The sequence below is a fragment of the Dermacentor albipictus genome, chromosome 6 (assembly GCF_038994185.2).
Source record: "Dermacentor albipictus isolate Rhodes 1998 colony chromosome 6, USDA_Dalb.pri_finalv2, whole genome shotgun sequence".
Taxonomy (NCBI): Eukaryota; Metazoa; Arthropoda; class Arachnida; order Ixodida; family Ixodidae; genus Dermacentor; species Dermacentor albipictus.
This window is the reverse complement of record NC_091826.1, coordinates 136,619,944-136,641,699: the sequence shown is the minus strand read 5'-3', so window position 1 is coordinate 136,641,699 and position 21,756 is coordinate 136,619,944. Positions and strand designations below refer to the sequence as shown.

At 49.6% G+C, this 21,756-nt stretch overlaps 1 protein-coding gene across 16 annotated transcripts in view; it reads left to right on the top strand.

The window, feature by feature from the left end:
* The window catches only part of shf (WNT inhibitory factor 1), a 506,799-nt gene that overhangs the window by 74,140 nt on the left and 410,903 nt on the right, over nucleotides 1-21,756 (top strand). For 15 of the 16 annotated variants that reach the window (XR_010564459.1, XR_010564460.1, XM_070541351.1 and 12 more), the window contains exon 2: nucleotides 20,567-20,706. The exons of the other annotated variant lie outside the window; for it this stretch is intronic. Coding sequence is in view for 13 of the 15 variants with exons in the window: in XM_070541351.1 (XP_070397452.1) it covers nucleotides 20,567-20,706 (140 nt within the window). In the remaining 2 variants the exon portion in view is untranslated. The remainder of the gene's footprint in view (nucleotides 1-20,566; nucleotides 20,707-21,756) is intronic. 16 annotated transcript variants of the gene reach the window in all.

Sequence of the window (21,756 nt, the reverse complement as noted above, 5' to 3'; positions counted from 1 at the left end):
GTTCATGGTCGGTTAGCGCTGTCGTCCTCGCTGGTTCTCTGAAGGGTGCCACCACCGCCGGTCGATCAAAGCACGTGCAGCGGGCTGAGATAGTTTTGAAGAGCAGTACCCCTGCAGGCCGATCCTAACAGCTCCTCCATGGCCCGCAAAATCTCGCCTGGACAGTGCTGAGAACCGCTGGGCAGGAAGCGAATGGCTGGCGAGCAAGACTATGGATCTGCGCTCTTCAACCCCTTGGAATGCAACCCTTGGAATGCCTTCAACCATCTCACAACAACCAGCACAGAAGGGTCGATCCCGGCAACACAATACCACTCAGCGTGCAAATGCCCGGAATCAGCTGTTAACCCACCAGGTTTCCTATCAAAATTTAAATGCAAGTCACTGAACTCGGAATCCCCCAATTTTGCCCAAAAATTTCGTGCCGGCCAACCCCGCGTTCACGTTCCCCCTCAGTTCAACTAAACCTGACCGTCGCGCCGCACAAGAGTAAAGGTTTACGCACAACTAAACCGAAGGCTCTCAAACACCAATACCCGAACATAACTTAAGCAGCCTAACTTCACGAACAGCCTCTCCTTACCCTATCGCAGTGGCGTACTGTGATGACCCACTTATGGGGGCAAAGGTTCGTGTACTCAATGGTTCGGTTGGTTCTCTTAGGCGGAGCCTCCAAGAACCCAATTGAGGACAAAGCCGTTGGTTTGAACACACACACAAAGACTTTTAATCAAACTAAAAAGAGGCATCAAGTAAACAGAAGGAAATAGAAAGCATGCCTAAAAATAAACACTCAAGCAGACATTGCGGCAAGGAACACACCTAGGGCTTAGCCGCATGAGGTTAACGAGTGTGCGAGTTGCTCGATTTATTGTGTCTGACTATCGATCTACATCATCTGTTACTGACATGTTGCAGCGACTGAATCTGGAACCCCTCTGTGTACGCCGAAAGATTGCGAGACTAAAGATGCTTTATTTGATATATCAAAACAAAATCGGTCTCCCGCGCGAAACTTATCTTTCCCGCTCACAACACAGATCTTCTAGAATTAATCACTCGAATGTTATCCGCCCGTACTTTGCGAGGACGAAAATGTTTCAGAAGTCTTTTTTTCCGCTCACAATTGAAGAGTGGAATTGTCTGCCAGCGTCTGTTGTTGATTGTGCCAATGTAGATTCCTTTGTGAAATCTTTGTCATTGCACTTGATGTAACCCTCTCCTGCTAGGGCAGCATTGCTGCCTGCAGTATTTTGAAATAAATAAATAAAGTCCGGGCTTGCCAAGAGGGCGGGCACGCGTAACAGTCTCGACGCGGTGACGCGGCGACAAGCTGGCGAAAGGAGTGGCGCCGGTCTCACCAAAGGTCGCGGCGTAAGCTGACCGACCGGGCGACCGGAGCGCGCCAGCTCTGGCTAGGCGGGGTAAAGCGGGCGGCTTGGTGGCAGGTGTAGACGGCGGCGGCGTTCTGGCCGGGCAGCTGGATGTAGAGCTCGGGCCCGTAGCCCGACTGCTCTTGCCCTGCCCACGGGCACAGAAGCTCGAACGCCGGCCTCGGGCAGCAGGCGGCACGACAGACGGGGTGGCGTTCTGGCCGGGCAGCTGGCGTAGAACTCGGGCCCGTAGCCCGACTGTTCTCGTCCTGCCCACTGACGCAGAAGCTCACCGGCCTTGAGGAGCTGACGGCACGCTCAGGTAGACGGGCGACGCACAGGAACAGGTTGGCAGGAGGCCACGGTCGGGTGAAGTCCTGGTGGGCTCGGGTCCGGAACCCGACGGCCCGTCTTCAACGCCCACTCCGGTGGTTGACCTCCTCCTGCCGTCGCTTCCTGGGACTCTCCTGGCGTCTCTCCGGCGTCTCCCTGCGTGTCCTCCCCGTCTCGCTTGCGCACCACGCTTTTTCTTCTGGTGTGGCCGGTTTGGCATTCTCGGATTGGCTGCATGACGCCCCGTGGTCTTTTCTGATTGGTTGCTTTTCTTTTTGTTGTTTCATGCGCCGCGCGTTCTCGTGCCGGACGCTCTTCGGCGTCGTTGTTTTCCTTCTTCCACCTCGGCGCGCGTGCACTCAGCGTCGCCTGCTCCTGACCGTCCCAATCACCGCACCATATCGCGCACCACACATCAACTAAACCGAGGGCTCACAACCACCAATACCCGAACATAACCTAAGCAGCCTAACTTCACAAACAGCCTGTCCTTACCCTATCGCAGTGGCGTACTTATCGCAGATATTGGCGCCAATGAACAGTCTCGTCAACTCCACAGGTACGTAATCACAATCGCGCAAGCTTTGGGGTCTTTATTCAGAACGCGTACTTGCGTTGCACGTAAGCATTTCATCACGCTTAGTCACCTTTGTTCCTTTAGTCCATACAGGACACGTACCTTAAACGAACAACAAAACATGCGTATTACGCACTCTGCAGAACCCTTTAAAAATGCGTCTTCTAACAACTAGTTCCACGCACGCTCACTAGAGAAGTCTGAACACGGCCGCCTTAAACACACACGAGAAACCCAGTCATAAACCTCCTGCTTCCTTCCGTCCGCACAGGACACGGGCTAATGGAACAACGAACGCTTCTCAGTGCAAATGATGAAACAACTGAAAATCTACGCGCTTAACCTTAGACAATTCAACACATAAAAAAATGAAGGTTAACTAATACACATGCGCGTTACCATAGGCCTCTCACCGATAACCTTGACACTCAGGTTACTCACACACACACAAAAAAAAGAAAGCCTATGTACACATTAACGAACACCTCGCAAACTAAAGTTTCACTTAAAACGCATCTTTCAAATCTTGGAGCTTCTCGAACAAAACATAAATCTCATACCTTACTTATTGAAAGAAACACTAGCTTCAAATCACGAAAATTTTGAAAATGCTCAAAAATAAAACAAAACAACACCTTTCACTTCTACGGAAGCTCCGTTGGCCTCCTGTTCCAAACGTTTACGTCTGACTCATACTTTTGAGCCGTACTCGAGGTGGTCGTGGTTCGAAAGCTACTCTGGCTACCGAGGAACAACAAAAGGGCTGACACACTATCAGCTCCTTCAAGACGTTATAGTCTCGTGCCAATGTGCCGCCTGGGGCCACGCTTTGATCACGAACTGGACTGACTGCGTCGCCAATCCCTACCACCTCGTCTCGTCTTGTCACCTTGCGCTCCTTCGCACTACATGCTGCACTGCGGAAAGAACGACGGAACGGCGAGGAATGTAACTGCCCCGTGCTCTTTGTCAGCGTCCGCGCAGAACATGCTGCTCGGTCTCTTTTAGACCGGTGACTCGAACGTGTTTGATGCGCCAGCGTCGTCAACGACGACCGCACCTTTCTTTTCCTGGTGCCCTGGCTTTTTGCGTCTTTCGCCGTCTTTGGCTGCGCTACATTAGCCACCGCATTCCGATCTTTACAGCGCTTCTTTCTGCGGCGCTTTCTCTTTGAACTCGCTTTCATGTCGCCTTCTCGCGCCTCGTGCTGGCCGGTACACATCTCGTCGGCCCGGATCGCTCTCCTATCCGCACAGTCTGAGTGATTTTCCTTTACATCTACTCTCTCTCTCTCTGCCTCGACTGGCGGACAGCTCAACCGACTCTAGAACAATGCAGCAGTCTTGACTCGAGCTATGCAACTCTCAGGCCCAAACAATGAAACGTTCCTTTCCTTCGAGCGCTTCCTAACCTTACGTGAGGCCTCCTTACAGCGAAGGACCGATGGAGGAAGCAAGCGTACTCTGAAAGCTCCCTTCACCCGTCCTCACGTAAGGAGCGGTTGCCGCCACGCCTGGGTTCGAGATTATCTCTTAAAAGCTTTAGGCGAACACCCGAACACCACTATTCAATAAAAAAGATTGTATCGTCGCACAATCTTTAAGTTGATGAGCTAATATAGAGAAGCGTGGACGCTTTTTTCTAATTTTGTTTACTAAACCTAAAGAAGTAGCGCATTACAGTGCAAAACTTGATGTGCTCCAGCAACACTGGCACGCCGGCGTCGTGCAACGCCTAGCAACGCTTCCATGCCGCACGCGTGACTGAAACGAACGTGCCTGGCGAAACGTACCGTGCTCGCACTTCTCCGAAGGTGGGCGACAGCGCGCATGCGCAAGCAAACGTCACGTGGTTAAGCAGTGAGGAGAAGCGCTCGTTCAGGGCCAGGAGCGGCGTAAGGACCCATGAAGGTAGCTTGGCCCAAACAATAAAACGTTCCTTTCCTTCGAGCGCTTCCTAACCTTACGTGAGGCCTTCTTACAGCGAAGGACCGATGGAGGATGCAAGCGTACTCTGAAAGCTCCCTTCACCCGTCCTCACCTAAGGAGCGGTTGCCGCGTGCCTGGGTTCGAGATTATTTCTTCAAATCTTTCCGCGAGCACCATTATTCTATTAAAACTGTTGTATCGTCGCACAATCTTTAAATTGAATAGCTAATATAGAGAAACGTGGACGCTTTCTTCTAGTTTTGTTTACTAAAGTTAAAAAAAAGTTGAGCATTACAGTGCAAAACTTGATGTGCTCCAGCAACGCTGGCACGCCGGCGTCTTGCAACGCCTAGCAACGCCTAGCAATGCTTTCATGCCGCACGCGTGACTGAAACTAACATGCCTGGCAAGACGTACCGTGTTCGCGCTTCTCTGCAGGTGGGCGACAGTGCGCATGCGCAAGCGAATGCCACGTGGCTAAGCAGTGAGGTGAAGCGCTCGTTCAGGGCCAGGAGCGGCGTAAGGACGCATGAAGGTAGCTTTGGAGCTACCTTACGCTGAGGAAGCACCAAGGAAGCCTTCACCGAGGGCCCCTCAGTAAGGAAGCTTTCAGAGTGACATAAGGTAGCCTCACCGCAATGAAGGCTTCCTTAGTGAGGTAAAGGAAGATTTCATTGTTTGGCTGCTTATGCTGAGGAAGTACCAAGGAAGCCTTCACCGAGGGCGCCTCAGTTAGGAAGCTTTCAAAGTGACATAAGGTGGCCTCACCGCAATGAAGGCTTCCTTACTGAGGAAAGGAGGGTTTCATTGTTTGGCCCTCACTCTTTCGAACTGCCCTCTACTGCATTGCCCAGCTCACGCTGTGCATCGGCACACAGCTCGCCGATCTCGATCACTGTATCACGCGCTCAGTCCAAATGATTCATGACTAAATCATCCCTCTCTTGGCTACCTAGACTGGCGGAGAGCTGCACCGATCCCTGAACAATGCAGTGGTTTTCCCTTGAGCTACGGAGCTCGCAATCCTGCGAACTGCCCTCAACTGCATCGTCCAGCTGGCACTTCCCTTTGCCACGCAGATCTTACTCGACATGGGTGCTCGCGTCTGTCGGGTCAGCAGTACTCTGTACCTCGCTAACGACCTCGTTAACGTTAGATGCGACGCACACTCGCGGTGACTGTGCCAATTCACTCACAGCTGCCCTAGCTGTCTTTACAGTGTTCTGTTGGGACAGCACCTCGTCGCTCTCATTACGGCCTTTAACGGCCTCTGTTGCCACTAAGGCATGGTTAGCTGCTAGCACTTCGAGTTCACCTATGAACGTGCTGCTAATCTCACAGGTACTACTACTTTCCTCGGCTTTCGACTGAAATCTGTTATCGGCTTCCTCCCACTTTCGCTGCGTCCAGCCTTCACATTTCTCAAGCCGCTGTTGACTTCGTGCGTTTAACGGCTGCAAATCTTGTATCTGTTTCTTCACTGCTGCCTTTACTTTTTCAAGCTCTTGCCGTTTTTGCTCACGCTCTTGGCGTTCTCGCTCGCGCTCTTGGCGTTCTTGCCTAATTGATTCGTGTTCCCGTATTTTGTTTATAATTCGTTTACCTAGTTTTTCGATGAGTTTCAAATCATTGCCACTTTGCAAAATGGTTTTACGAATCTCTGACTCCGTCAAGTCCTCGTCTACGTTTACCTCGACCTCTTCACACAAGAACAACAGGTCCGCTCTCGTCAAACACAATACGACCATGGCCGCTACTTTAAGCTTTGGCTCTGCTGTCACACAATACTTGCTGCGACACCCACGCAAATCAAAATACAAGTAAAATATCCCCAGCGAATCAAATCCACAAGCACAGAGAAATTGAAGCCTGGTAAATCTTACAGCCAAAAAAAAACCAAACGCTTACCCACTGAAGGAGCACCATATCACCAGTCCTCCGCCGTATCCAGTCAGTTGCAAGAGGTGGTCAATCCCAAGTCGCCTCCAACTTGATCGGGATACCGGTCGATCACCATGTGCCAAAGTCCGTGAGCTGCCGTTGCTGTCTACGAGTCGTCGGCCGATCTCACCGCTGCCATTTAGTTCTAAGAGTTGTCGAACGATCTCGCCGCTGCCACCATTTCTAAGGGTTGAAGGTCGTAGAGAGGACCTTGGGAGGAACTAGTCGTACAGGGTTTATTTACAGTATTTACACTTTAAACATGAGATACATTTGACAGTCTAGCGTGGCTCCCAAATGGAGCACGCAAGACGAAGCATACAGCATGCGAGCACGAAGCTCCAAATACACCCAGCACACTGCTGGTCGAGCACGATGACGAGCACGCAGCTCACGAGCACGATCACAGAGCACGATGACGAGCACATACTAGCAGCGACAAACAGCTGCTTATAAACACTCCGTGTTCCCTAGATCCCTAGGTGAGCGAAAAATGTTCGACCAGCCAGCGTAGCCGAGCCGCCTTTGAGCGGGAGGGCTTACACACACACGTACGCACAACTTTCACTGCCCCCACCAAGGCCAGGCGGGCTTCGCAGAACTCGAGTTGAGCGCTTCCTCGTAGCCAGGTGGTCACGCCTGACCCCAGCCGGTGCCTCTAAATTCCAGAGCTGGCTTTCTCCTGTATTCGCCACGAGTGTCAGCAGCCTGTGACGAATCTTGGGGCCCACGTATCGCAAAACACCCTTTTGTTAGGGAAGCTCTTCTTGCTGCAGAGAGGCCATGAAGACCTGGCAAATCAACCAACAATACGTTGCGCGCCAAACGTGGCCAGCCCTGCTGTCGTCGCCGATTCTGCGAACGAGGCGCATGGTGGATTAACGCTCCGGTAGTCTCCAGTTCTCCGAAGGAAGTTCATGGTCGGTTTGCGCTGTCGTCCTTGCTGGTTCTCTGAAGGGCGCCACCACCGCGGGTCGATCGAAGCACGTGCAGTGGGCTGAGATAGTTTTGAAGAGCAGTACCCCTGCAGGCCGATCCTAACAACAGGACATAGACCACACCATTCAACATCTGGCATGTTAAAATCACCAACAAGGATTACCGTTTTACACGACCGGGCTGAGAGTGACTTTGAAAAGCTGATAAAAATGGTTCAACAGTGTTCATATTAGGTGGTCTGTAGAAAGAACGGACAATAAGGGTGTTTCCATCTGAGAAGCATAGCCTGCACCATACATATTCTGGCGTATCGTCAGCTTGAAGTAATGGTACACTTTCAATTGTGTCCCGAACTCGAACAAACACCACCTCATCCCCGCGCATTTCGGTTCTTTTTATATGCGACATAGTCTGATGGAAAAACCTCAGAGTCTGCAATGTCAGGGTCTAACCAGGATTCAGTGGCGATAACAATGTCAGGTTCTGATATCGATAGAAGGCCTGCAAAATCATCAGTTTTATACTTTAGGCTTCGGCAGTGTACGGCAATAAAAGGAAGTCGTTCACGTCTATTTTTAGTAAATCGGGAAGAGGGCTGTGTTGTTTGCTATTGCAGACATTCTTGAACAGAACCACTAGAGCCGTCAAAACTATACATGTTTTTCCACCCATCACCAGCTTGTTATACTTGAGCGTGTACTTCTTTTTTCGTTTCCGTGCATATGTATGCAGATAATTTCTTGCCTGACAAACATGTTTAGAATAATGTTCGCTGATTGAAAAGTTAGTTGCCTTAAGCTTAGAGGCAGCGGTCAAGACCCCGTGCTTATCTTTGAAAGCAGTGAACTACCCAATTATAGGCCTTTTTTGTGAACTACCTGTCTGCCAATACTGTGCGCCCTCTTTATAGGGGAGGGGTTAATTTCTATTTCCAGATTGTCCGCACAAAGCGAAAGCACCTTGGCCTCGGTCTCGTTCAGGTGCGTAGCCAGGGGGGGGGGGGCTTATGGGGCTTCACGCCCCCCCCCCCCGAAATTTTTTCGTGCTGTCCATGCACGGCCGACCAAAGCAACCTCCGGCGCCAGAAATCATTCTGTATTTTGGTCTAGAATGTCCTTTTCACCCTTGAAAAGACATTTCACCGCGAACATTCGAACACGGGCTGGATTTCGCGGCAACGCCTATGCACCGGGAGTCACATAACGCAAGGAGCCCCATCCGAGCACCAAATTTCAAGGGGGTTTTGATGGCGAACGGGCTGGCTCACCGCGGCATGTCGCGGAGGTCGCGAAATCTACGGAGCGCATGGATGTCAATTCCGAAACTTTATGGGCATGAATTCTTATAAACTTTTCATGCGAAAGGTGCATTGACATTTCCAAAGTCGTCCTTTAGATTTTCAACTGCGGAACATTGTGGGTTTAATGTAGTTTTAAACATTTAACGCCAAAGGCACATTCACTTTTCTAAAGTCTTACATCGGAACATACAAAGATACAAGCCTAATCAACACACTATCAGGCAAGATAAACCAATAAAGAATCAATCGATAAATCAATCAATCAAACTGACAAAGCACGCAGCGAGGTCCGATGAGACGAAGCGTTGTGGTGGTTCATTCGTGGCGTCATGTCACAAAAAAATACCAACATTTTTTTTCACCTACGCCAAAGCATCCATGTCAAGACACTAAAGCCAGCCAAGGTAACCAGGCTCCTATTTATTTTTTCTACTTTGACTTTGAGGGGGGGGGGGGTCGAATGGTGACTAAGTTTTGTATGCGCAAAGGAGAAAAGCTAGGAGCAAGCGCGCCGCTTTCCGTCGCGCGCGATACATCGGGGAGAGTGGATAGAATGGGAGCGGGATCTAGAATTCTGTGAATCTGTGATTGCGCAACATGTTCATTTGCCTTGTCTGACGCATTTGATACAGTGACTTTCCCTTAGGTAGATTTATTGGATACTTATGCGCATACTTAGATTTATTGTTGCCAGGTTTTGTGTATACGTGCAGTGAACTTTGTTTCTAGTGACACTTTTTTGCCCTTCATCAAGCTGTATCTTCGCATTTGTATATATATTCAATTATATATTCGCATTTATAATGTACGAGGGCGAGTGAAATGAAAGTTAACCTACCACCCCGCGCAATAATGGTTCGGTTCATTATCTGCTAGGCATGCTCCTAGCACACAGGCATCTCTCATTTAAAAAAGTGACACGCAGGTGTGAGGATAAATGTTCTTTAATGCTCTCATGCACTGGGTTGGACATGGTTGCGTGACGTAATGGATGCTCCAGAAGTTCAGCAGCGTAGTGCCGTGAGGTTTTTGACAGCTGAAAGTGTTTCCCAAAAAGAAATTAGTCGCCGTATGGCTGCTGGGCTCGTTGAACATTTCATTTCATTGGCCACTGTGAAGCGTTAGAGTAAACGGTTCAAAGAAGGACGTGAAAGTTGCAAAGACGATCCAAGACCGGGCCAAAACCATCGTGCAATCACCACCAACAAAATTCCAAAGCTTGATGGTCTGATGAGACAAGAACGGAGAATAAGCATCGATGAACTGACAGAGCGTGTGGACATCAGTCACGGTTCGGTTCACGCCATAATTCATGAACGTCTCGGTTATCGGCTCTTCTGTGCGCAATGCATGCCCAAGATTTTGAACCACCGCCAGAAGACGGAGCAGTTCGGCGCTGCCTTGACTCATCTGATCCGGTATCACAATGAGGGTGACGACTTCTTGTCTGCAACTGTGATCGGGGACAAACCATGGTGCCACTACTACGAGCCTGAAACACGACGGCAAAGCTTACAGTGCAAACATTCGAATTCACCACCGCCAGAGAACGCAAAGGCCGTCATTACCGCGGAAAGTTGTTAAGTGTTCTGATAAAATTTGCTAAATTTTGAGAGACTCAAATATTTCCGTTATTGTGAAACGCCGGATCGGCTGCGAGTTTCAATCAAGAACAAACGATGTGGAAAATTTACGAATGTGGTCATCTTGTTCCACGACAATGCCCGTCCCCACGTCGCTGATGTGGTTAAGATAAAACTGGCAAAGTTCAAGTGGGAAACGCTGCAACATCCGCCACACAGCTCAGACCTGTCGCCTTGCGACTTGCACATGTTGGGGCTGCTGAAAAAAAAGCTCAAGGGAACCAGATTCGTGTCGGACTATGATGTGAAAGAGTCAGTTGCAGGCTTTTTGAAGCAGCAACCCAAGGAGCTTTATGAGACGGGAATCACGCCACTCGCTAGTCAAGGGGAGAAATGTCTAAATGCTCATGAAGACTACTTTCAAATGAAGTGCCCTGTTTGTCATGTATTCCCACTGGCTCAATTTCATTTCACTCGCCCTCGTATATTTAGCAGAACTCCTGCTTTTTATACGTGCTCTCTGTTGCGACTATAATTTCGATGTAATTACTCACGATACACAACTGGTGACAGCTGCTCCTGCGTAATATATTGGAACAATTGACAGCGTGATTGAGATTTTTCACTGGCAGTTGCATGTGTACAAGAATGTAAACAAGGTTTTTCAATGACAAAGATTCATTAACACATTTGTCCTCAACTTGTTCATTTCATGGCCTTTACATTCTTCATATCAGCGGCATGCACTGCTTTGCTCGTTTCGAACTGGTATAGTTCTGAAGTCCGTGTGATATGTTCTTTATTTATTAGATAGGCAAAAAACAAGGAAGCGTTGACATCAGGTATTCTGGGCACAATTTTCGGCGCATACGAGTACAATATTTTATGAAAACATACATATTTTACTTGTTTTGACAGTGTGTAGCGTTCAAGAATTCGTTTGCAGCTTCTTTGGCAATGGCAATGCAGTTATTATTGATCTATTTGAAACCTCGACAAATTGTTTAAGAGGAAGCTTTAGCTCGGGCCTAACTCCGACGCGGTCTATTCAGGTGCATGTAAAATGCAGAAACACTTTTCTAAGATAACTCCTCGATCGCTTTTCTTGAAATTTGTTGCACTTAAGAGAGAAAGTTAAACTATAGTGTCTGTTGGAAGCGGAATTACGATTTAGGGTCTGAATTTTGTTCAAATATCTTGAAAAATTCGAAAGTTCGAAAAAGAAAATAGAAGCACGACGTTTAAAGCTAATAGCTCTGCATCAAGAACAGATATGGCGGTTCTGTAAACGGCATGTATTGTAACAGTCAAAGCGGACAAATTTGATATGTCAATTTGTATCTTACGTAAACTAGTTACGTGGTGTACAAGGGTTATGCAAAAGCCGTATTTCCATAATACTAAATATGTTGAGATTCATGTGTGACATATCAATTTTGTCCGCTGTAGATGTACTATTATATGTAATTGATAGAATTGCGATGGTATTTTTCATTGATGAGTTAGAGTGTTAAACTTGATAGTTTCGTTTTCACAAAATTAGTGATTTTTTCCAATGTTTAACAAAAAACTGACAACCTAAATTAAATATCGAAACGAAAAGTGAGTAGAATTTAAGTGTTTATTTTAAATGCCTGGTCAAATTTGGTGTAGTGGTTGCCGAGAAAAACGTATTTACATGTATTTAGATGAGCACCCGAGCTAAAGCTTCTTAAGGAGGAGGCCTAGCTGCAATGTGAGCCCCCCCCCCCCCCCCCCCCGAACGAAATTTCTGGCTAGGCCACTGACTGCACTGACTGCATACGCTCTTTGCATATCTCCCAAGTAAAGAAAGCCTCGGGAGATATGCAAAGGGGGAAGGCAGCTGGGGAGGATCAGGTAACAGCAGATTTACTGAAGGATGGTGGGCAGACTGTTCTAGAGAAACTGGCCACCCTGTATACGCAATGCCTCATAACGTCGAGCGTACCGGAATCTTGGTAAAACGCTAACATAATCCTAATCCATAAGAAAGGGGAGGCCAAAGACTTAAAAAATTATAGACCGATCAGCTTACTGTCCGTTGCCTAGAAACTATTTACTACGGTAATCGCAAATAGAATCAGGAACACCTTAGACTTCTGTCAAGCAAAGGACCAGGCAGGATTCTGTAAAGGCTACTCAACAATAGATCATATTCACACTATCAATCAGGTGATAGAAAAATGTGCGGAATATAACCAACCCTTATATATAGCTTTCATTGATTACGAGAAAGCATTTGATTCTGTCGAAACCTCAGCAGTCATGGAGGCATTACGGAATCAGGGTGTAGACGAGCCATATGTAAAAATACTGAAAAATATCTGTAGCGGCTCCACAGCCTCCGTAGTCCTCCATAAAGAAAGCAACAAAATCCCAATAAAGAAAGGCGTCAGGCAGGGAGATACGATCTCTCCAATGCTATTCACAGCGTGTTTACAGGAGGTATTCAGAGACCTGGATTGGGAAGAAATGGGGATAAAAGTTAATGGAGAATACCTTAGTAACTTGCGATTCGCTGACGATATTGCCTTGCTTAGTAACTCAGGGGACCAACTGCAATGCATGCTCACTGACCTGGAGAGGCAAAGCAGAGGAGTGGGTCTAAAAATTAATCTGCAGAAAACTAAAGTAATGTTTAACAGTCTCGGAAGAGAACAGCAGTTTACAATAGGCAGCGAGGCACTGGAAGTCGTAAGGGAATACATCTACTTAGGGCAGGTAGTGACTGCGGATCCGGATCATGAGACAGAAATAATCAGAAGAATAAGAATGGGCTGGGGTGCGTTTGGCAGACATTCTCAGATCATGAACAGCAGGTTGCCATTATCCCTCAAGAGAAAAAGTGTATAATAGCTGTGTCTTACCAGTACTCACCTACGGGGCAGAAACCTGGAGGCTTACGAAAAGGGTTCTACTCAAATTGAGGACGACGCAACGACCTATGGAAAGAAGAATGATAGGTGTAACGTTAAGGGATAAGAAAAGAGCAGATTGGGCGAGGGAACAAACGCGAGTTAATGACATCTTAGTTGAAATCAAGAAAAAGAAATGGGCATGGGCAGGACATGTAATGAGGAGGGAAGATAAGCGATGGTAATTAAGGGTTACGGATTGGATCCCAAGGGAAGGGAAGCGTAGCAGGGGGCGGCAGAAAGTTAGGTGGGCGGATAGATTAAGAAGTTTGCAGGGACGGCATGGCCACAATTAGTACATGACCGGGGTTGTTGGAGAAATATGGGAGAGGCCTTTGCACTGCAGTGGGCGTAACCAGGCTGATGATGATGATGAAGCCACTGACTGCGACATGTCCACAGGACAAGCCAGGCTCTATGTGCCCCGTGCCATCGCCGTGGCCTCTTTAACCAGTTGCAGAACCTGAGCCATCCCGACATCCGCGCCTCTACACGCCTTGCGGCTGAGCGCTAGGTATGACCCTCCATGCAGCGTGACTGCTGCACCTGGTCAACACTGACATTGGCTCTGACTGGCAACCCAACATGACTGAATGGCATTCAACGAGCCAAAGTCACCAGGCACGTGTCTTCGTCGCTCGGAGCATTCCCTCAGCCATCTGGTCGGTTTCAGCTTGTGCACGTCATTATAGGGCCGTTCCCCCCAGCCGGATCTTATCGCTACTGCCTCACCGCCATTGACCGATCAACTCGCTGGCCTGAGGCATGGCCCCTCGAGAGAATCACCGCGGAAGACGGCGCCTCGGCCTTCTTTAGCGGCTGGATCTCTCGCTTCGGCTCCCCTCGCTGCGTCACAACCGATCAAGGACGACAGTTTTGATCGCAACTTTTCGGGCTCTTCGGGCTTATCATCGGGTTTGAGCGGCTTGACGACCACCAGATATCACCCTTGTGCTACTAGGATGATCGAGCGCTTCGGCCGACAATTCAAAACAGCCATTATGTGTCACATGGACTTGGCCTGGCTCGAGGCTATCCCAGCCGTCGTCCAAGGCCTTCGCGCCACCTTCAAGCGGGACATTCAGGCTACACCCGCACAGCTCGTCTACGGGCAACCACTCCTTCTCCTAGAATTTCTTGCTCCACTACCATCCAACACCGCCACGCCAGATCCTACCCAATCTGTCGGCCGACTCAAACGCACCATCGCCGCCCTCAGCCCGTGACCTGCAGCGCATTACTGCAAGCCTATGCCTTTCATTTTTAAGGACCTGGCAACATGCACACACGCTCTCCTTCGCGGCGACACTGTCCGTATGACTTTCCAGCCGCCTTACAGCGGACCCTACCGGGTTGTCTATCGCGATGACAAAAACGTCACCCTGCACGTGAACGGGAACGACGTCACCGTTTGTAATGACCTGCTGAAGCCACCATACAGTACTTCCGATGAACCAGTAAACCCCAGCGCACACTCCGGCGTTCACCCACAACCCCCGACACCGCAGCCCGCTCCAGTCACTACACGTTATGGACGTCCAGTACCCTTCACGGATTTTTACAACCCCTGAGGGCTTTTCAACTCCGCGGGAGTGGGGTGATTTGCCGACGCGCTCTCCGCAACATTTCTGTGCAACCTCCGCCTCGTCATCTTCCACCCCGGCGAAGCACGGCTGCGTGCTGCACTGGCTGGTCGATAAGGAACACCGCCACGGCAGCAGCACCGCCTACCGCCGGTGACAGGAAAGCTGTAAAAAGCAAGCCGCGTGGCTTGCTGAACAGCTTCTGTTCTTCGGCCACGTCGTGAACAAATCTGGAGTCCACCCTGATCTGCAGAAGACATCTTCCATCGCTAAATTTCTACAGCCCACCCACAAGAAAGGAATGCGAAGATTTCTTGGCTTGTGTGGCCATTAGAGGCGTTTCGTCAAGAACTTCTCGTGCGTCACTTAGCCATTAACCTTTCTCACGAAATCAGACGTCGAATTTAAGCGGAAAACAGCTCAAATAGAAGCATTCGAAGAGCTTAAATTCAGCCTGCAGTCGCCACCAGTACTCGCTCATTCGATGAAGACGCGGATACCGAACTCCACACCGGCACAAGTAGCGTAGGCCTCGGCGCTGTCCTGGTACAGTGGAAAGACGGATTTGAAAGGGTCATTACTTACGCTAGTCGGTCGCTGTCCAAAGCGCAAGCAAATTATTCTACGACAGAGAAAGAACGCCTTGTCATCGTATAGGCTACCATGAAATTCCTCGGCAGGTCCTTCGAAGTCGTAAATGACCACCATACCTTGTGTTGGCTAGCCTATCTAAAGGACCCTTCAACGCCTCGCACGTTCGAGTATCAGACTCCAGGAATTAAACATCAACGTCGTCTACAAGCCCGGATGCAAGCACTCTGATGCCGACTGCCTATCACTGCAAGACGACGAAGATGACACCTTCCTGGGAACAATAAGCGCAGGAGACTTCGCTCAATAACAATAAGTAGACCCGGAGCTCAAAAGCCTCGTAGAATATTTGAAAGGCATCACTGACGTTGTCCCTGGGAGATTTAGGTCAGGGTTGTCTTCGTCTTCCTAGCATACTCGCAAAGAGGTTCTCTCTAGTCCGCGCAAACTACCTTCTCGGTGAGCCCGCATCATTGCGGCTAGAAATCCTACACGCCGTGCATAATAATCTGACAGCCGGGCAACTTGGATTTTCCCATCCGCTCGCAAGGATACCGGAGAAGTACTACTGGCCGTGTGTCGCCGGCGACGCAGTCCGATACATTGAGACATGCTGAGACTTTCCGCGGCACAAGACGCTCTCAACAAGGCCAGCTGGACTGCTACAGCCAATCGAGCCTCCTTGCCAACCGTTCGAACAAATCGGAATGGGTTATTATAGGGCCATTTCCGATGTCAACATCCGGAAATAAGTAGATCGTCATGGCTACCTACTACCTTATGACTACACCGAAACAAAAGCCCTGCCTAACGGTACAGAACAACCTTTACTTGGGCTAGATGGTACATACTTGAACTAGGAAAAGAACAGCGCCACCACTCACAGCACTCACGAGCGGGCGACCGACAAAGGAGCGCCAACTTTATGTATCTTTATTCACTGAAAAAAAAACAGCCAATATAAGGAAAATCACAGACATGCGTACAGGACCGCTATGCATCATCCGCCAAACTGTTCAAGATATCAGATTTCGCTTTTAAAGAGGGTAACAGAAGTACCACTAACACAGTTTTTCACTCTCTTCTTTAAATGAATGTTTCCAAAACCTCACTTGCCTTTGTATCTCTGCTTCTACCAAGAGAGAGAGAGAATAAAAATTTTTATTGGGGGAATGCAGCTTTGGAGAGGCGTCCTTTATGCAAAATAGATGTGAGGCGTGCAGACAGGACACAAGAGTAGAGTCGGCACGCCTCATTTCTATTTCGCACAATGAATTCTTACCAACTAGCTCAGCTTTCGGTCGTTCTGAGAGGAGTCCTCATTCCAAGATGCCTTGAGCTCGGGCCGCGTGCTGGGCCCTCGCAATCAGCCTTTGCTGATCCTCGAGGTCGGAGCTGGCCAAGGCTCTCTCCCAAAGCTCGTTAGTGGGGTAAGGGTTCGAAGGATTTAATGGTGCCGCTCTGCAACCCCCTACTATGTGCCTGAAGGACCCGGGCTCTGCGCAGAAGCTGCAGTGCGGAGAGAATAGTGTGGAGGCTATAAGGCGATTTCTGGTTGGGTGGGGGAATTTTTTAACGTGTAGAGCTTGGAGAAATCGCTCCTGCTCTCTAGGTAGTAACTTGTGTGGGGGTGCATATGCTCTGCGGGTTAGCTTGTAGTGTTGTGTGATGTCTTGGTACGAGATTAAAGGGTGCATGCACTCGGGTTCAGATTCCTCGGCGTCGGCTCGGTGGGTCAGATCTCGAGCCACGTGGTTGGAGACCTCGTTGCCAGGAATGGCGTGATGAGCTGGCGCCCAGATGATCATGACTGATCTCGTTGGTGGCTTTTGATTGATGATCTGGAGCGTGGTGGTATGAATTCTGCCGCTAACAAAGTTGTGTAACGCCTGTTGGGAGTCGGTCACTATGACTTCAACCTCTGTTTGGGAGAGCGCGAGTGCTATGGCCGCTTCCTCGGCTTGGAGGGGATTGTTTCGTGTGAGCGAAATGCTGCTCGATCCGATGTTCTTTGTTGACGACTACGGTGGCTGTTGTGGCTGCGCGTCTGGGGTAAGAGCCTGCGTCCGTGTAGGCTGTAGAGGATAAAGTCTCGTATCGTTTGTGTATGGCCAGGGCCCGGGCCTCCCTTCGCTCTGCGTGGTGCACTGGATGGATGTTGCGAGGTAGAGGACGTACGGTGATGTTGCTCCGGATGGCATGGGGTAAGCTCACAGTCTGACGTGGCGGATGGCTCAGAGGGGCAGAAAGCCCCAGGCGTAAGAGAATGAACCTCCCTACTTCCGCAACCGCCAGTCTTGTTCGCTGACTGGATAAATGTGCCTCGATCAGCTCCTCGGCCGTGTTGTGCACGCCTAGTCGTAGTAGGCGTTCTGTGGACGTACTTATTGGCAGGCCCATCGCCTGCTTATATGTCTTTCTGATCCTTGCGTTCATATTCTTGAGTTCCGTCGCGTTGAGTAGTGCGTACGGAATAGCGTAAGTTAATCGAGACACGACGAAGGCTTGGACAAGCCGAAGCGTGTCCGCCTCCCCCATGCCTCTTGTTTTGGTTGTTATTCGCCGGATCATGTCGGTAACTTGGGCTGCTGTGTTCTTAAGCTTCTGAATTAATATTGTATTGGGCGATCCGACTGGAAAACCATTCCCAATATCTTTACACTCTGAGACGGAATGATGGTGTGTCCCTCCAGTTGTATGTTGATAGTGGACGAGTCGGATGCGTGCTTCTTTCGCAGGGAGACCAGGAGTAGCTCCGACTTTTGAGGGGCGCAGCTGAGCCCGCACGACTTAGCATAGTTGCTCACCACGTCTGCCGCTTCCTGCAAGCGGTTCACCATTTCCCCTACGGACCCTGTGGATGACCAGATGGTATTGCCGTCGGCATATAGGCCATGCCAGATCCCTAGGATGTTATCGAGGAGCGGCGGTAGGCCTATTAGGGCGATAGTGAAAAGGAGAGGGGATAACACTGCGCCCTGTGATGTGCCGCGCCCGCCCAGTAGGAAGGGGTTTGTGGCTTTGACCCCGACCTTTAGGATGGCTTTTCGATCTGAGAGGAAATCTCTGATATAGGAGTAGGTCTTGGCCCTACAGCTCAGCGCGTTTAGCCTCTGTAAGATTGCTGTGTGCTTGACGTTATCGAACGCCCCTTTAAGATCTAAAGAATCTTTATCTCTCGGAACCGTAGTTCACACTTCTTGCAGTAGAGGCATTATTTCCGTGACGAATGTTCTGCCGCCCGGTCTCACGCCATGCAAGTTGCGCAACGTTGCGTTTAGTGTGGCGCTTGTCCTGTGCGGGTCTCCCGCTCGTGCTTGTCTTAGTTGGCGCTGTTCTTTTCCTAGTCCATGCCTAAAGGTAATGCGGCCGAAGAAGCGAAATTCTTTGTCGAGAATATACTGCTACGACATGGTGGCCCGAAAGTTCTGATCATCAACTGAGAAACAGCTTTTAGAGCGGAGCACACGCAAGCGATTCTGCATCATAGCTGGACAAGCCACATGAGGACAACTGCCTATCACCCGCAGAGGATTCGTCTTAGGGAGAGGCTAAACAAGACGCTCGTCTTGCAGTGTACGTGCGTCGACGTTGAAGACAAGACGTGGGTTGCCGTCCTTCCGTACGTAACCTTTGCTTATAACCCGGCCGGGCAAGAAACAATGCAGATCACGCCATTCAAGCTGGTTTATGGAGGGAACCCGATGATGACTTCGATGACATGCTGCCGCATGTCCCCAACGAAGGAAATCTCGACGTCGCCACCTATCTCCAGCACGCCGAAGGAGCCCTACAGCTCGCCCGCCTGCACATCAATAATCAGCAGGGGACCGACAGCCAGCGCTACAATCTCCGACGGCGACATGTGGAGTACCAGCCCGGTGACCGTGTTTAAACCCCAATACGCGGATGAAGTCTTGGAGGGAACCTTCTGGTGCGCTACTTTGGACCCTACAAGATCATCCGACAAATATGCACACTGGACTACGAGGTCGTGCCAGACGGAATTGCGCTATCACAGCGGCTCCGCTCACGACCTGACATAGTTCATGTTGTGCGGCTTAAGCCGTTCTACCAGCGTTGACAGACTTCGGGCTATGTTTTTTTTTACTTTTTCTTTACTATGCGTGTTTCTTTCTTTTTTCGCCCTCCTGTTTGTGGCATTGGGACGTTGCTGTGTTTAAAGGGACACTAAAGAGAAAAATGATTTCGTCTGCATCAGTAAATTACGTTTCTACGACGCCAGCAACACCACTCTTACCACGGTAAGACGCTTGGTAAGCCAGAGAAAGCGCAAGAACGAAAGACACGTGGCGACGCCTCCTTCAAGTTCCCGCACCTGCTCGCTGTGACGTCATGGATTCTGACGACCCCTTCTATGACTTATTTAATTATATAGCGTCACAGACTGACTACATTGTGTTCTAAAGGAACCGAGTGTTAAACATGGCAAGTTTCAGGAACCTTTACTCAGCCAACGCGGCCCAAAAGCGAAAACATACTTTGGAATCCCTAACGTCAGACTGACGGACCGGCATTGGGGTTTCGGCGCGATATTCAAATACTGATACTTCGACCTTCATTTTGTCATCTAATAATCAAACTATTATCTTGAAATGACTGCCTGCAGGAGTCTCGAACAAAGTTTTCTTAGCATAAAATGATTTATGGTTTCGCTTTAATGTCCCTTAATAGGGGGAGGGGGGGGGGGCATTCACACGTGTTCTTCATCTTTCTTGGTTGACCGCTTTTTCATCGCCCAAGTGAAAACGTTATTGCTCTGCGCAGGACGCGCCTGCATGTAACGGAAGTTTCTCGAATGTTATCGATGGTTCTAGCCCTTGTCTGCTGTCACCGAACATTGTGTAATCTGATTGTGGGCGCGACGCGAACTGTGTGGTACTTAGTGGAATACGGGGGGGGGGGCACCAGCGATTATTCTGGAACCTTCGATGACTCATGCATATAAAGCCTTGTGCTTGCCCCGCAGATCAGAATTCGACGATCACTGACTGTGTTCGCCGCTATTGTTGTGCTTTGAGAGCAACTTGCTTTTGTGGGCATAGGATCCGTTAGTTAAGCTACTCACAGTTTCGCTGCTTTTTTTCACCGTCACTACTACGTGACATTATTCCCCCTTTATCTACTTTGCATATACTTATCGCAGCGTCGTCGTCGTTTGTGGGGCCTTTCAGAATAAAACGCTGAGGTAATAGATGTCTTCCGATATCGCAGTATATGTTGCTGTGATTTCATAGAGTACTCTGTTGCGATTATGAGAAACTATAGCGCACCGGACGCGCTTCTTCCTGGTCGTCTACGTAATCCTCTTTAATTTCAAGCACATAATGCAGAAGAGCTTCAAAGGGCTACTGGAGTTATGGCACTGGTGTGGCGTGCATCGTGCGCGAAGTTTTTGATGAACGCACAACAAACTTGTACTTGGTAGTTTAAAAAGTGTCCCAATGTCGGTGTCGCGCAGGGTTCCCTATGGAGATCTTCGCCATACTGGACGGCGTGGTGCTTCCTTATATCCTTGACCCGAACTTCGAGAAATACCTGCCCGTGATTCCCTCGGGAGTGCAGTCGGTCAACTTCACCTGGAAGGCCGGTGAGAACAAGGTAGATCCTCACTGCAACAGCCCTGGCTTTCCGGCCACGGACGTTTGACTCAGCCACGTACGCTGCTAGATGGCGCGCGCAGTCGCGGAAGGATTGAAGCACTCCAAACGCGTTGCGGAGGCTTTCAAATGCAGAAGCCACCAATGCGGGAAGTACCTTGCACCTACACACACGATAAAGAACACCCTACGGTGATCTTTTTTGTTTTTATTACGATAACAACTACGTGGACACTTTAAGCGCGTTTCCGCTGTCACCGTGATTTTCCGGTCCAAGTGCGATTAGAGCGTGGTTGCGCGCCGTAAGCGCGAAGTGGAGCTGATGACGGTGGCTCGATCCCGCGGGCGCATGGGAGGAAGGCGGGGAGGAAGCACGCCGTCTTCCACCGTGCGCTCGGGGGGAGGCATTCTACTGTGGCGGCTGCTGCGTACGGCGTGGCTGAGCGCGGGCCTTGGAAGCGATCTGCGATGAGTACCGAGTCTTGGTGCGCCGAGGGATCGTAGCTTCGTGTGCGCTGCGTTCTCGTTCACTTTGAAGCGAGAGGCAACACGAACGTCAATCGCTCGCTGCTGCCGCTCTTTCTCACACCAGCGCTTTGACAGCGATTGTCCGCGCTCATCGAGTGAGAGGTGTTTGCGTTTGCTTCTGTGCGCGTAACACCATGCTTGTTAATTCATCATTTATTAGACTCTTAAAGGCCCCTTGAGGGGCATTACATACAGGGGGGGAGGGGGAACATCAGTACGGACAACCAAAAGGATGATCAGCGTGAAGCGAAATGACAGTTTGCGTGGAAGTGATGTCACAGGAAATGTATGTGCACAGAACGCTCGAAAAGTAACATACTTATTACCTAAACGCTTAACAAGTGACAGTAATTATAAACATACATAAACGTCACATACACGCATATAAAAGGGTTCAGATGCATGGGCGGAGTATTAACGTGGTTCCGAGCAAGAATGGTTTCCTGTTGCTTGAGATTTAGTGGGTCACGCTCTGAAACGATTGATTCGGATAAGTTATTCGATTCCTCAATGGCTACAGGAA